General features: G+C 30.2%; 2 protein-coding genes across 2 annotated transcripts; one reads left to right on the forward strand and one right to left on the reverse strand.

The window, feature by feature from the left end:
• The first annotated feature begins 852 nt into the window (after positions 1-852).
• Positions 853-1602, forward strand: LOC138338032 (secreted RxLR effector protein 161-like). The gene has a single exon (XM_069288493.1). The coding sequence runs from the start codon at positions 853-855 to the stop codon at positions 1600-1602; it is 750 nt and encodes a 249-aa protein (XP_069144594.1).
• Positions 1603-6057: 4455 nt separating this feature from the next.
• LOC101251309 (protein ALP1-like) lies at positions 6058-8116 on the reverse strand. Its single transcript, XM_004245025.5, has one exon. It carries the CDS (start codon positions 7836-7838, stop codon positions 6258-6260), a length of 1581 nt encoding a protein of 526 aa, XP_004245073.1. The 5' UTR covers positions 7839-8116; the 3' UTR covers positions 6058-6257.
• Between the last annotated feature and the right edge of the window lie 7978 nt (positions 8117-16094).

Consider the following 16094-nt stretch of genomic DNA (forward strand, 5'->3'; position numbering starts at 1 on the left):
ATTCCTACCCTAAAAACTCATATTCCTACCACACAGTCTATCCCCATTGATAAAAGCTTCTCTTTGAATGCCATGTTCACTAAACATCATCACATTACTCCCAATGATATTGCATCTAATAGTCAAGCAATGGTTGAAAACATTTGCCATGATAGTGAGCCTTTATCTTATGAGGAAGCAGCCTTAAGTCCTGCATGGCAAAATGCCATGTTGCAAGAGTTTGATGCACTTTATGCAAACAATACTTGGAATCTTGTAAAATTACCTGCATGCAAACAGGCAATTGGATGTAGATGGGTGTATAAAGTGAAGCACAAATCTGATGGTAGCATTGAAAGGTTTAAAGCCAGACTAGTAGTTAAAGGCTACACTCAACAGGCTGGTGTGGATTATACAGAGACCTATTCTCCAGTGGTTAAAATGACCACTGTGAGAAACTTAATTGCATGTGCTGTTAAAAAGGGTTGGGAGATGTCTTAGCTTGATGTGAACAATGCCTTTCTTCATGGTGATCTCCATGAAGAAGTATACATGAAACTACCACAAGGGCTTGCTGTGGATGACTTGAGCTTAGCGTGAAAGCTAAACAAGTCTCTTTATGGTTTAAAACAGGCTAGTCGACAATGGTATGCCAAGTTGACTGAAGCTCTATCACTCAGAGGATATGTACATTCCCATCATGATTACTCACTTTTCCATAGAAAGGTTGGTGCCTTAGTTGTCTTTGTTGCAGTCTATGTTGATGATGTTATTCTCACAGGAACAGACACTGCTGAGATTACATAGTTAAAGGCCTACTTGGATGATACTTTTAAGATTAAAGATCTTGGTCGATTGCATTACTTTCTAGGGATGGAGATACTTGACATACCAGGAGGGGTACTTGTCTCCCAAAGAAAGTTTATATTGGATTTACTAAAAGAATATGATTGTTATAGTCAGAGTTCACTTACATCTCCTCTTGATCCAAATATCAAACTAAGGGCCAAAGAAGGAACTCCATCACCTGATCCTACATACTACAGAAAACTAGTAGGAAAATTGAATTTCCTTACTAACACTAGACTGGATATAGCATTCAGTGTTCAACACTTGAGCCAATTCATGCAAGATCCTAGAACTTCACATTTACAGGCAGCATTTCATCTTCTTAGGTACTTGAAACAAGATCCAACTCTAGGCCTTCATCTATCCAAAGATTCTGATTGCTCAATCAAAGCATATTGTGATTCAGACTGGGCATCTTGTCCAGACTCAAGAAGATCAGTTAGTGGATACTTGGTTTTACTTGGGAACAGTCCAATCAGCTGGAAATCAAAGAAACAAGAAACCATCTCATTATCCTCTGCAGAAGCAGAATATAGATCCATCAGGAAGGTAGTAGGTGAGTTGGTTTGGCTTCACAGGTTGACAAAAGAGTTAACTATATCTGATTCTTCACCTATTCCTGTCTTTTGTGATAGTCAGTCTGCCATCCACATAGCTCACAATCCTGTTTCCATGAGAGAACCAAGCATATTGAAGTCGATTGTCACTTTGTACGCAGCAAACTTCAGGAGGGGCTCATTTCACTACATCACATTTCTACCACTGAGCAGCTAGCAGATAACTCACAAAGGCCCTCACTGGAGTTAAACATTCAGCATTACTCAACAAGTTGGCTGTAAGATCATCACTACCAACTTGAGGAGGGGTATTAACAATATAATTATGATTAGTTTGTTAGTTATGTTAGTTATGTTAGTTAGAGTGTTAGTTAGATGTCACATCAAGTTAGTTCGAATTTTTGAAAGTTAGTTAGTCACACATTTTACATTTCATATCTTTTGTATTTGTTGAGTATAGGACTACAATTCTCTTGTATATATATGTGAGAATCAATACAGGAAGATCAGTATTCATCTTCTACAAATCAACATATGCGATGCCTTCTTCTTCTTCTTCTTCTTCTTCTTCTTCTTAAATCGATTGTTATGGTTACATTCTGTTTTGGTGTAAATCACCATTGTTGATCAGCTTAACAGATATTATAAAAAATAGATATAGTGTGAAATTAGTATTAAAAACTAGGAGATTTACATCATAAGACGGATCAAATAAATAGCTTATTTGTCGAAGAGATCCTCGCAATAATAAGAATATTTAGCGGTGGTTATTCATTCAAAATAATAAAATAGAATTATTGATGTCATGACATTCCTCTATGCTTGCTAACTGTGTGTTGTATATAATATACTGTATCCCTCCAATTTCAATCGTTATAATTTCTATTTTTAGTGTCAATTAATAATGACTTTAATTATTATTTTATGATTTTTTTATTATATTAATATATAAAAAAATTAAAATTTATGGTACTTTTTGTTTGAGGCGAATCCAAAATTAAGAATTAGGGGTTTTAAATTTCATTAATAATCGTCAAGCAATTTTGTTAGAAATTCGCAAACTAATAAACACATATATTCAATTAATTTTCTAGTACAAATATAAAATCTATAGAAAAGTTACTGAGTTCGTCCGAATCCATAACCCCCATCTAATTATGCATCTGCTTTTCATATAATTTTTAAATATTTTTTATTTAAAATATTAAATTACTATAATTTAATTTAACATTACAAATTAATCAAACTAGCACAAAATAACAATTAAAATGGAAAAAAGTATAATTATTACTGTTGATATAAAATTGACAATTGTTATCAAATGTTACTCTAAACTATAAAACAGCCGTTTTCCATTTCTAAATAATATAAATAAATAAATATATTTTAATACTTGTTCCAATAGTTCATTTTAAATAGATTTTAATACTTGTTCCAATCGTTCATTTTTTATATATTTTAGTCTAGTGTGAATAGAATCTGATTTTGGCCAAGTCTAAGCATGATTCAACGCGTTTTGAATAATTTTATTTCTGTAATAAAAATAATAATAAATTTGTATGACACATTTCCACATAAATTACATCCACGTAATCATATTTTTATTTTTAATTTATATTCACGCAATCAACTACTTTTGTTTTCGCAACAAAGTTTATATATTCGGTTTATAATACTAAACACTCACTATAAATAATGTATCAACTTTTTTTAATGCAAAAGGTATATATATAATAACGTATGAGGGGTGATTTTTACTATATTATATAAAATTATGTAAAGGTTGAGTTTTGTTTCCTACGAATTTCAAAAATTTCATTTAAAATGAATCAAATTTCATTGAATAATGTTATTTGTCAAAAAATTTAATATATTATAAAATTTGTTTGTTGTTATCAAGCTTTTAAAAACCTTAGCAAGTTTTTAGTTTTTCACTTCAATTTTCAATTTTTCATCCAACAATGTTCCAATCTGTGGTGATAAACATGAATACTACTCTGAAATTTGATTTTTTTTAAGCATTAAAAAATAACTGAAAATCATAAACATAATTTTTTTTTTACATGGATTATCCCTATTTTGGAATAGGTTTTTTATTCTATGCCTCTTTAGATTGTGATCTTTCATTTTCATCTCTATTTTCGTTACGAGGACTAAAACATCCTTACCTATAACTTATTTGGAATGCCAACTTTTAAAAAACTTTTGTTTTGAAACATAATTTTTGTTATCAAACTTATGTTCTATGGTTTATAACTTGTATTTTTTACACGAAAAATTAAAGGGTAATCCAAAATAAAGTCATTTATGCCAATGACCCAAATTTCTTCTTCCTTATTTAATTGGTAAAATGACATTTGTTATGTGTTTATAGAAAATGACAAAACCATGATGTCTAGGTAACAAAATTGATTACAATTTCTGTGATATGGACAACACAATCTTGTCTTGACAAGAAACCATATAAAATCATTATTATTAAACTAATATAATCAATTGGCCATCCATTAGTTGAAAATCCCCTCCTCCTCTCTATCTATTCAACTCCAATCTCATCTCATCAAATGATTATGACCGTTAACTAATTATCTACACTTGGGATCATGATTTGTATTCACATAAGTTCAAAGTTTATATTTATATATATATATATATTGCTAAATAAGTATATTGTAAAGTGGAAAGGGCTAACTTTTCATCCTACATGGGACATGCCACCAAAAATTGTGAGTTATCTTAATTTAAATTCACTTGTTGCTTAAGGCTAATCTAGTCTAATCCTAAAAGAAGCATACTATTTGGTGGTGCATTTACTCTAAAAGGGTATTCAAGCTGATTAGCATCAAACTTAATTTTAGAAAAAGATATCATAGTTTTTATGACCCGTTTAGATACGCAATATAAATGATATACAATTGACGTTTTGTTTTGATATGTAATTTATATTTTTAAAGTTTCATTTTTTTCATAAACATGAAAATTTTGGAAGTTATGAACACTGTATAAAAAAATTCCAATTCTTATACAATCTTAGCAAATGTGCAAAATACAATTTATAAATAAGATATCACAATATCTTTACAAGCGTCACACTGATAAATTGCATATCTCAATATTTCTTTTATAAATAAATGTTTGAGATTACAAACATGAGTATTTGTTTTGTAAAATTTGGAGAAAAGTATTAAAAACACCCCTAAACTCGGCACAAATTAATACTTTCATCTCCGAATTATTGACTGCCTTAAAAACACTCATTTACTTGACTAATTAACATAAATACATCCCATCTCGCAACATGAGTGAAATACAATCCTAAATTCTCATCAAATTTTGGGGTGTTCTCAACACTTCTATGATTTTTATTTAAGAGCCAATGTTGCTACAAAAATTTAAGACCACTTGCTATACCATGTGGCAGATCGGGGGTCTATGTAAGTTTAGTTAGTCAAATAGATGAATGGTTTTTAAGAATGTCATAGCCTAGTGCCAAAATAACAAGTTCAGGGTGTTTTCAGTACTTCTCTCTAAAATTGAGTTTGACTTTTTTTTTTAGATTATGAAATATGAAATCATGATTTCAGATTGCATGTTCAAGCTAACACAAGCTTAATATAGAAATAACAACTAATTACTATAAATTGATTTTATCGAACTACTCATTATAACTATTCCTTTCATTTTATATTACTTGACTTATGTGACTTAGCACATCTCTTACGAAAACGTTAAGTAAAAGTTATTTTACTTGTTCGACTTTATAAAATTTTAGAAGTCAACGGAGAAAACAATGGTTTAACATTGTATTTGGTGCCAACAAGGATAGGAAGTCTTAATACTCTCTCTGATTTATATTACTTATATTAAAAGAAATAATTAAATATATATTTTACTAAACTAACTTTAACAATGATTCTTTTGAACTCTTAATTTGGTTATTACTATTTTATCCAGTTATTTAATATAAATACAGTATAAAATATTTATATTTGATGTAAAGATCGAGTAAAATGAAACGGAGAGAATAGTAAGAAGATGTTTGATGAAGCTACCCTATACTTAATAAGCTTTGAAAGTCTAAAAATGTGACTTCATAATTTTGGAGCATGTGAATAATCAAAACCCCCTACTAAGTAAATTTAGTGATCTGTTTTTAGCCAAAAAAAAAAAAAAGCAAATAAATATGAAAGGAAGGGAGTTGAAGTTCTTTTTTTTTTCTCTTTAAATGTAGCCTCTAGACAGATTTTCTTCTAGGGAACAAGAATTGACATTTAGGAATTAAAATATGTTAATCTTGCCCCAAAAACCAATTAGCCCAGCCAGTATCTGACATCAGTTGAAAGTGATTTCCCACTGTTTGCTGTCCTATTTTTCAAATATATTGTCACCTAGATTCATACAATAAACTTTGGTTATCCTCACTGTATTATATTTTACAAGGGTACTAAACAATTCATACTTCAAAAAATGTTTAAATTAAACAATTGCAAGAATGTTTCACTGTTGCTATGAGCATCCTTAACACATAGAACAACACGCGAACATACTACTCCCATTTGATTTGATACAGAGTTTAAAACTTGTGATCTAAAATATGTCTGTATAGAGATTTGTGGTTCTTTTTGGAACTGGAGATGATTTTGATTTATACCAAACAAGTAAAAGAAGAGAATTTGTGTTGTTGCCAAGTCAATTTTCTTCTATCAATCTCTAATTGAAGTATGAAATACAATATTTGTCTGCAGTGTATGCTAGAAAAGCAACATTTTCATCCGTTTGCACACTAACTTAACTTAAGAAAAACAAATGTGAAAATATAAGTAATAACTTGAAAGAATTACATGAATCAAAGTTTTCCCTCCTTTGATTGTATTAAAGGAGAGAAGTACCAGCATGGTTATGGTGTAGAAGATTATGAGCAATAGCATCCCTTGCAAGCCTAGCATTGGTCGATCTCAATTGAATCTCTGGAAGCATTTCATCATCAATGAGCTCGAAATTGAGTTCTGGATCCATCTCCTCATTCCTCATCTGGCAAATATTATGCAAGACGCAGCACGCCCCTAGCACCACTGGCAAATCTTGTAGTTTCACCTCTGTTCTTTTCTGCAAACAAGACCATCTCCTTTTCAACCTTACAAACGCCTCCTTTGCCACCCGTTGAACCTCACCAATCTTCTCATTGAAAGCATGTTGAGTCCAAGTTAGCTGCTGCTGTGTATAAGGCACTAAAACCCAATCCATTAAAGGGTATCCAGAACTACCAACAATCCAAACGTTGTTCAGTAACCCTGTATTCGCCCTCTGGAAAAGGGCGGATTTCTCCAGTACCTGATCATCAGGCATCGAACCAGGCCAACCGATACACACATCAGTAAACACCCCTCTTGGATCAACAACCCCTTGAACTGTAATCGAATACGAAGTCTTCTGATTCCTCTCTGTATGCCTCTTATTGAAATAAGCTGCAACGCTAATTTTCGGAGCAATTATAGGTATATGAGTTGTATACATTGATCCCACAACATTTGTGATCCCTGACATATCCTCATACTCATCCTTTATATCCCTCATTTTCTTCTCATCAGGCCATTGAAGATACTTAGGCATCAACACAGTTCGAATCGCAGTACAAACCTCTAGCACAAGCTTATGGCAAGTCGAAATCCCCAATCCAAATCTCTTGGATACCAATCTCAGAGGCTCTCCAGTAGCCAATCTCCATATACAAACAGCAACACGCTGCTTCACAGGTACAGCATCTCTTAGCATAGTATTCTCTTTCGCAACCACAGAAGTCAATTCATTACATATCAATTCAAATGTATCTTTCCCCATCCGAAACGCTTTCTTAAACTCCTCTTCAGGGAAATCAGGACTGTTACATTGATCCCACCAAGCTTTTGACCTATTCTTCACCCACAATCGCCTATGAGGCGCACCTTTATCGGTAGATTTATTACTGGAAACCCCTTCTTCCTCTGCAGCTGCAGAAGCAAGGGCACAAGCAGTAGCAGTAAGAGCAGCAGAATTCCCTCTCCCTTTCCTCTTTCGAACACCATCTAACTGTTCTAAATCAGAATGATGCTGTTGAACATTGGAATAATAATCCCACATCACTTTCGTTGTTTTCTTATGATTGGCTTCGAGTAAGTGTTTATCCTCTTCCTCTTCCTTTGCAAATTCCGATTTTTCTTGCTCTTCAAGTAACAACAAAGAGGTTAATATCTGTTTCAACTCCTTCGTTTTGACAGCCCCTTGATTTTCCGACCCAAATTCATCATTACCACCACCACCTGCGCTACTATTAGTTGGGGTTTGTTGTACGATTTCTTTCCTCCTTCTACGGCGTTTATTGGGTAGATGATTCATGATACAAGAAATTGAAGAATTTTCTTCTGGGAAACAAGGTTCATTCATATATATATGGGATAAAATGTGGTGTGAACGCATAGAGACTTTGGGCCTGTTGAAAATACTACTCTATATATATATATGTGAGTAGAAACACAATTCATTAATTAACGAATGAATGAAGAAAAAACGTGTGTGAACGCGGTTTTGATTTTGGATGATTTGAAGGAAGTTTCGAGGGGGCAAGAAAACCGATTTTGGCTTTGAGACCTAAAAAGATAAGAGCTAATAGGTAGGTGATAAAAGACGGTGATTTGGGACTTTACAATGACATTTTTTCTTTACCAACATACAAATCTTTTGACAAACATGCTTTCTTTTCTTTTTTTTTTAATATATATAACTTCTCGATTTATATTAATTGATTATTTTATAATATAATTTTATTTTTTTATAAATAAATATTTTAATATTTTTAAGATAACATATGAAAGTTTTTATTAATTGATGAATATTAATTTGAAATAATTTTTTTTAAAAAATAATTAATTGAAATAAGACGAAGAATAAACTATCTGAACTCATAATTTAGAGTTAAAGTTATAGGTGAGTGTTTAGTATGTCAATCTATTTAAGTTATTTTATGAAGTTTCTTGCTTTCACATTGTGTTTAATGTTTACCCTTCGATCCCTCTCTTGTCTTGAGTTGTTTTATTTGATTTTTTAAAATTAAATTAATGTAATACCGTGGATATCTTGACCATTTTGCTCTAGGATCTATACTAATTTAGTAGTTTACTAGTTACTTCATTTTTAAGTAATATATTTGTATCTGATTTATATATATATTAAGAAAATAATTAATATAGTTATTTGATCATGGTACTTTTATTAATTGAAATTTTCCTATTTGATATTAGGTCTTGTAAATAATAATTAAAGCTAAAAAATATGAAAAAAAATAATTTTCTTTTTTAATATTTTTAAAAAGATAAATCAAAATTAATTTTTTTTAATAGTTGATAAGTAAAATCAGTTGATATTAATTTAGATGCTTCTTCATCTTCATTTACTTACTTTTTGGGGGATGTAATTGTTATGGTATTCCTTTTAAAATAATTTGTAGCAATACAACATTAAGGTTTAAAGATCGAATAAAAGGGAAATTGATAGGAAATGACATTATTGAATTACTATTGTTAAAAAAAAGTTACTATTTGTGAATACATCTTCTTCTTTTTTTTCTAATTGAACTTTGAATGGTTCTCAACATGTTAACGAGCTTGACAAATTACTTTTATTTTTCTGATTTTCCTACTTTTAATAAAAATAAATAAATAAATAAATAAAAACATTCTTACCAAAACCATTCTACAAGATGAACGTTACATTTCTTTTGTTCAACTTTTGACTTCTTGGAGATGTGTGATTGTGTAAGTTATCATTAAATGTGATGTACTTTTTCTTTTTTATTTATCGTGAATTTCTTTTTATAGTCAAATAATAATAGTACATATTTTAATATGTATTTTTATTAATATATAATTATAATATTTTTATGTAAATTTTACTAGTTAATTTAATTTAATTAATTTTAAAAATTAATTAAATTAACTTTGGAAGAAAAGAGTAACATGATCGTTTAAAAAAAATATTGAGAGTGAATTAATTTTGTGAGAAGTTCCTTGGTTCTTTTCATAGAACATTTATTATTTTCCTTTTTTTTTGTTTTGTTGTTAGCAAAAGAAGAATTATTGAATGAACTTGCTGATTTGATTCTTTAATTATTGAAGATTATAGTAGGCCCCATTAATAAATTAAGAATCTGATCAGACTCAGTTTGGTTTTTTATACAACTAATACTCTACTAATTTAGGGAACAAGGTTTTCTTCCTGTGTTTGAAATCTAGCACCTAAATATTTTATGTTTGAGTTTCTTGATTCAGATAGCACGTTTATTTGGAAAGTAATATTTTCAATATAATTTTTTTCAGTCAAAGATCTGATTAAGATTGAAATAGTTATATCAATACATTTAGCACATAAATATACAATCATTTAATCTTTGTTTAAGAGCTTCATTATTTGTGTAGAATTGCATTTAAGTAATAATATATTTGATCAATTTATGTAGAGACATAGATAATTGAAATCATTTGAGTAAGGCAAGGCCCCTAATTGATAATTTTGTCAATCGTGTGCGACATCAATCTTCACAAAGAAAGTGTAAATCAAAATAAGGAATTGCTATAGCTTCATAAATGTATCACGAGTGATAAATGATGTAATCTTTACCATAAAAATAGAGTATAATAAAACCAAAAACAACCTAGGTTATTTTGTGAGAGCTATGACCCTTTTTCAACAAATACCATATATTGAATGCAATATTTCAAAAGCGTCATGATTAATAATTATTTTGATGATCGTGTAATTTTCAGGTTATCTTAATTACTTTTATGAGATTTGTGTCATTTTGCATCAAGGATAGGCATTTCTGTTTATCAATATTCTAGGACAAATGAAAATAATCATCTAGTGTTTTTTGTCTCTTGTGGAATTCAAACCTAAGACCTTAAAAAAAGATATGTTAAATCCGCCCGGACCCATGCATGTTGGAGAAAAGAAGTCTGAGACAAAAGAGTATTATTTGCAACAAATTTAAAGTGACAAAATAAATTGCAATCACAAATAAAATATGAATAAATATAACTTTATTGATAAATATGTAGATACAATTCCGTCCTTCCTTAATTCAAGGGTTGATAATGACATATTTATCAACCTAGCTAGGATGATTGATATTGATCTCTATGAACATTCCATGAATTTACCAAAAATTCGAAATGTCTCTTTAATAGAATATAATAACCTTTAGATAGAGTTAATGGTTAGAGTAACCTTCTTGAATTCTTATAGAATCGTTCCAACTAGAATTGAACACGTCTTGAAGAGTCACAAAAATTTTCAATAGCTACAAGTATTTCTAACATATGTAGTATATCGGTTTAGTAGCGAATTTATGTATTAACCACGTCAACTCATGATTTCTTCATAAAACTAAATATTTTATGTATATATTTTTAAAATGTACTATAATATATTTGTTAGCATCGTGTTACAAGAAGGCGCAATGATGTACAAAATTAACTATATATATATATATATATTAAATTATTTACCTAAAGATCAATATACATTTTTTTTATATATAATTCCTTTAGCTTACTAAAAATTTTAGATTTGCCTCGATATTGAGGAGGTGAAGAAGTAAGAAGTTGGCAAGTATGCATGTGAAGTTGGCATGAATGTCAACGAACGACAGTTTTGGGGTTGCTGTTGTTACGCGGTCACAGCTAAATTACAGTTTCTTAACGTCAATATTAATTAATTATATTCTACTCTAGGATTTATACAATGCCAATTTGTCTTCCTATGTTGAGTTTTTTTTTTTTTTAAATAAAAGCAGAATATGATTGGTCAAACAAAGATATAGCTAGCATGTGTCACGCATTCTATATAATCTAAATGTATATATGATTTGACTGTTTCAACTCAGCCAAAAACTAATATGTGTGTGAAGGGACCAAATTTTGCCAAAGGTGGTTTACGGTCACTTGTCTAATTTCCTTCGAGTCAAAGTGGGGTTGGCCTAAATCCATAATGTTTTCACACGCTCAAAATTGAAACTCAATACAAGATCATTTTGTTTTTTTTTACTCTTTTATGGAATAGTATTTTTATTAAAGTCTGATTAATTTGAATTTGTATCATATAAAATTTTATTCGAGAAGTTTAGCTGAAATCAATAATGTTTACACTCTAAAATTGGAAAGTGAACGAACACTCCATTGAAAATATATATATTTATTTACATTATATAATATTACGTTCTAAATTATTATATAAAGTAAAATATTTTTAATCTTGTGATATTAGACGTATCATATAAAAAATTAAAATTTAAAAATTACAAAAAGGAACAAAGATCATTTATTTAAGCAAATTAAAAAGAAAAGTAGATTAAATAAATTAAAACTAGAGGATTTGAGTTTCGTGTGAAACCAACCAATATCATGCTGGACTAATTAAATTTTAGTTGGCTCATAATTGCGCTAAATTTATGTCATGCTACCTACTTTGGGTATATAAGTCATGGGCCCTAGGGCTGATTAAATTTATTCTAAGACATTTTTGCTAAAGTAATCAATCATATGTGCTACTCTTTTCTACAAATGAAAGTGACACCATTATCTTTTCATTTTTGTACATCTAATAACATCATATTATAGTAATACAGAATAATGTCATGATATATTTCTAATTATAAACTTTAAAGTTCTTTCTTCTCCCTAAGCTTCTTATCGAATAAAAACGATATGTGTCATATGAAGAAGAAGGATGAAGTAGTTTTTTATATCTCATATTAATAAGAAGGATGGAGTATTTTTTTTTTTTAATCTTTTTTTAGTTTTCACTTATGATATAGTTTATTCAGGAGCCAAATTCACGTCGGAAAGTTTCACATTAAAGATAAAACGCTTCTTAACAAAGAAGATTTTGTGATTAGAAAAATTCGAGCTCGAGACGGTTAAGGCTTAAAAAATACTTCTCCCGTGCTCATGTTATCACTTTCCGTTTTACATGATTTTAAGAAATTATAAATAAAATAATCTATTTACTATGTTATCTTTTATTGATATTGATGGTTATTTAGATAAACTTCCAAAAAATATGTTTAATATTCATAGGGCATATAAATAGATACATACAAAGTAATTAATGAACTTTTGAAAAAAAAAAAATAAATTAAAACTTCTAAAAGAATTTCAAGCTTCCAAAGAGTATTTAATTGAAGGGATAAATTGAGAAAAAAATTTTAATGCGTAATAACTTAATAAGTAATTTGGGTAAGTAAGATGATCAATTAAAAGAATGTTGTCCATGTATATTAGCTTAGCAACTACATTAAAAGGGAGATAGAATTGCAATAGGTCTCTCCTTAACACATCATTTTAGTAGTTTTAATTAGAGCATACTTGTTTTCGGTTTACGGTTATAGCATGATTATTTAGTAGACGTTTGAATTCACAAAGTTTATTTATCAATATTAATTATTATGATATTCTTATACTATTTTAAACTCTTTGGATCTAGGAATTTAAGGTTTTGGGTGCTCTAAAGTGAAAATATAAAAAATATGTGTTAACAGTGAGATTCGAACCTTGGTATAACAACACTAAAAAAGTCTTAAGTATCCATCCAGCAGTCATTGGGCCAACTAAATCATTTATTCATTGATAGCTCTATGTTAATTTTATACAAATACCTATCAATTTCTACATAGATATATACATTTCGTAACGAAGTTAATGGGTGCTCGAGCACCCGGCGGACACCATGTGGGTCCGCCTCTGTGAAAGACCAATATTGTATAATCAGAGGTGAATATGTAAGAAGGGAAAGTGGAAGCTACCAACAAGGAACTTATCTTTTTTTGATATCTCACGATTCTGCTAGTTTAGAAAGAAGGAGAAGGACACACCACTGTCAGAAAAGCAAGTCCGGAGCCAAATGGTAAAATATTTCAAAATGGCATATTAATTTTTTAACCAAAAGGGCAAAATCGCTCCTAATAGAGTGATTTCGACGTCGTTACATAAAAAAAGTTAAAATTGAACGGCAGCAATTTTTCTGTAAAAAGTTGAATTTTTTTTGTTAAATCGCTTGCAAAGGCAGCAATAACGATAATTTTTTTTTCATTTTAAATATATTGCTGCCTCGAAGAAAGCAACATTTTTTTTCAAGTGGAAGGCATTTGAGCAGAATTAGTACGTTTTCTTCACTTTGGGTTAGGGGTGGCAGGGGGACCAGGCTATCCCGCCCCGACCCGCGTCCCGCCCCGCCCATCCCCTTATGTTTAGGGGGTTTAAGGGGTTGAGGATGAGGGGACCGGTCAGGGGTCGGTTCACCCCTGCGTCCCGGTCGACCTGGCCAAGTTGAACCGGCCGGTTCGCGGCATCCCCTCTTTTTTTTAAAAAAAATTTCTTCAAAAAGTTACCGTTTTAATCCGTTGGGGCAACGGCTAGTGGGCCCCCCCAACGGGGGGATTAAATAGGCATTTGTTATCTTGTGTGTCGATTCAATATAAAGAAGCTAAAGCATTAGCCAATAGAAAAAAAGAAATGTCAATTAATGAATTTGATATTACCGGTAATGCATCGATAGGGGTTTCTAACTTGGTTCAAGGAACATTAGATCCTTTTAACCCCGCTAGTCCAATAACACAACGTAAATATAATACGAAATTAGATCGGGAAAATTTAGCTAAAATGATTTCTGTTTGTGGTTTGCCTTATAGTTTCCTTCAAATTCCGATTTTATTGAATATATTCAACAAACTTATAATTCGGATTATAGAGGCTCTTCAAGAAATACTGTTAAATTTGATGTTTTTGAATTTCAAGGTAAACATTGTCAATTTCTTTGTTATATTTTTAGCATATTAGATAGTAGAGTATCTATAACTTCGGACATGGGTCGTAGTGTTAATGGAAATGATTATTTAACTATTACTGCACATTGGATTGATCATAATTGGAATTTTCAAAAAAGAATTATAAGTTATAAACTATGTATAGAGAAAAAAACGGGTGCATATTTAGCTTCAAATATTTTAAGTGTTTTAGATTATTACATGATTATAGATAAAATAATGTCTATTGCATTAGATAATGTGTCTAATAATACAAACGCTGCTAAAATGTCGAAAGTTAGATTATGTCCAATTGACAATAATATTTTTCATGTTAGATGTGTTGCACATATATTAGACTTAGTTGTACAAGATGGTATTTCATTATTTGATTGTGATAGCGTAAAAATTGAATATGCCGTTACCTGGATTTTTCATACAAACAATGCTGCTAGAATTAGGGAATTTAATGAGCGTTGTTTACTATGTAAATTGTCACCTAGAAAAATTCCAAAACATATTAAAACAAGGTGGAATTCTCTTTACGAAATGCTTTCGGTTGCTTACAAATATAGAAGACTCGTACAAATGGTTTTTAATGCTCATAATGTTGATCCATTAGATAGAATTTGTGATGAAGATTGGGAAGAAACTAAAGAACTATTACAATTTTTAAGACTTTTATGATGCTACTACCATGTTTTCTGGAATTTATTATCCTACTATTTCATCTGTATTAATATATATTTGTGCTCTTACAATTCAATTTTGTAAATATAAAAAAATAGATAAATTTAGAGTTGCAATTGAAGGTATGATTAAAAAATTTTAAAAATATTTTTTTCATATTCCTCAAGTTTTTTTAACGGCTACTTTACTTCATCTTGCTTATAAATTACAAGGCGTGCAAGGCCTTGTTGACACTTTTTATGAAACCTTAGAAATTTTACCGGAAGAAATTCCAAATTGTCAAACGTGTAAGTCTAGCATAAAAGTAGAAGCAAAACTGTTGTATGAAAAATATAGAACTACGAAAAAATTTCAAGGAGAAGTTGGTCAAACTTCTAATGTTGAGATTGATTTGTCACTTCCAATTATATGCGAGGTATTCTTGGTCTTAATTCTATTAACCGTGATGATATTGAAGAATATCTTAATCAATCTTTAGAAATATTGGAAATCAAAGATGACAATGAAGATTTATTAGGATGGTGGAGTAGGTGAAGCGATGCATTTCCAACTTTGAGCGAAATGGTTCGTGATGTTCTAGCTATTCAAGCTTCATCAGTTACATCAGAGGCTGCTTTCAGTGCGGCAAAGTTTCAAATTGGTGATCATAGACATTCATTGGTGGAAGACAGTTTGGAAACAACAGTTTATTTAGATACTGGTCCAATGCCGAAAGGAGGAATAATAACAATTTGTTAAAGTTAAGTAAAAAACAAGTAAGTTGGATCAAAATACAAATTAAATGCAGTGATGATGATTTAGAGGCACAAGAATTTCTAGCAAGTTTGTCAACACCGAGGATATCACCATCGATATGATGCGACAATTAGAATTATATTTTAAAGGAGAAAACAGATATTTTTAGATTACATTTGAGAACTAATTGAAACAGAACCCTTCCTAGAAGGTAGCTGCATAAAATTAGTTACTCATCTAATATCTGTAACAAATATTAGTTTTACATATGAGAACTTATTGAAACAGAACCCTTCCTAGAAGGTGGTTGCGTAGATTAGTTACACCACTAATATTTGTTAATTGTAACTTCTAAGTTCTATTGAATAAATTTGAAGGTTTTAACTTTTGTTCAAGTTTTTTCTATACAATTATTGTTTTGCATTTTAATTTTAATATATACAATTAAATATATA

The sequence above is a fragment of the Solanum lycopersicum genome, chromosome 8 (genome assembly GCF_036512215.1).
Source record: "Solanum lycopersicum chromosome 8, SLM_r2.1".
In the NCBI taxonomy this organism is placed as follows: Eukaryota; Viridiplantae; Streptophyta; class Magnoliopsida; order Solanales; family Solanaceae; genus Solanum; species Solanum lycopersicum.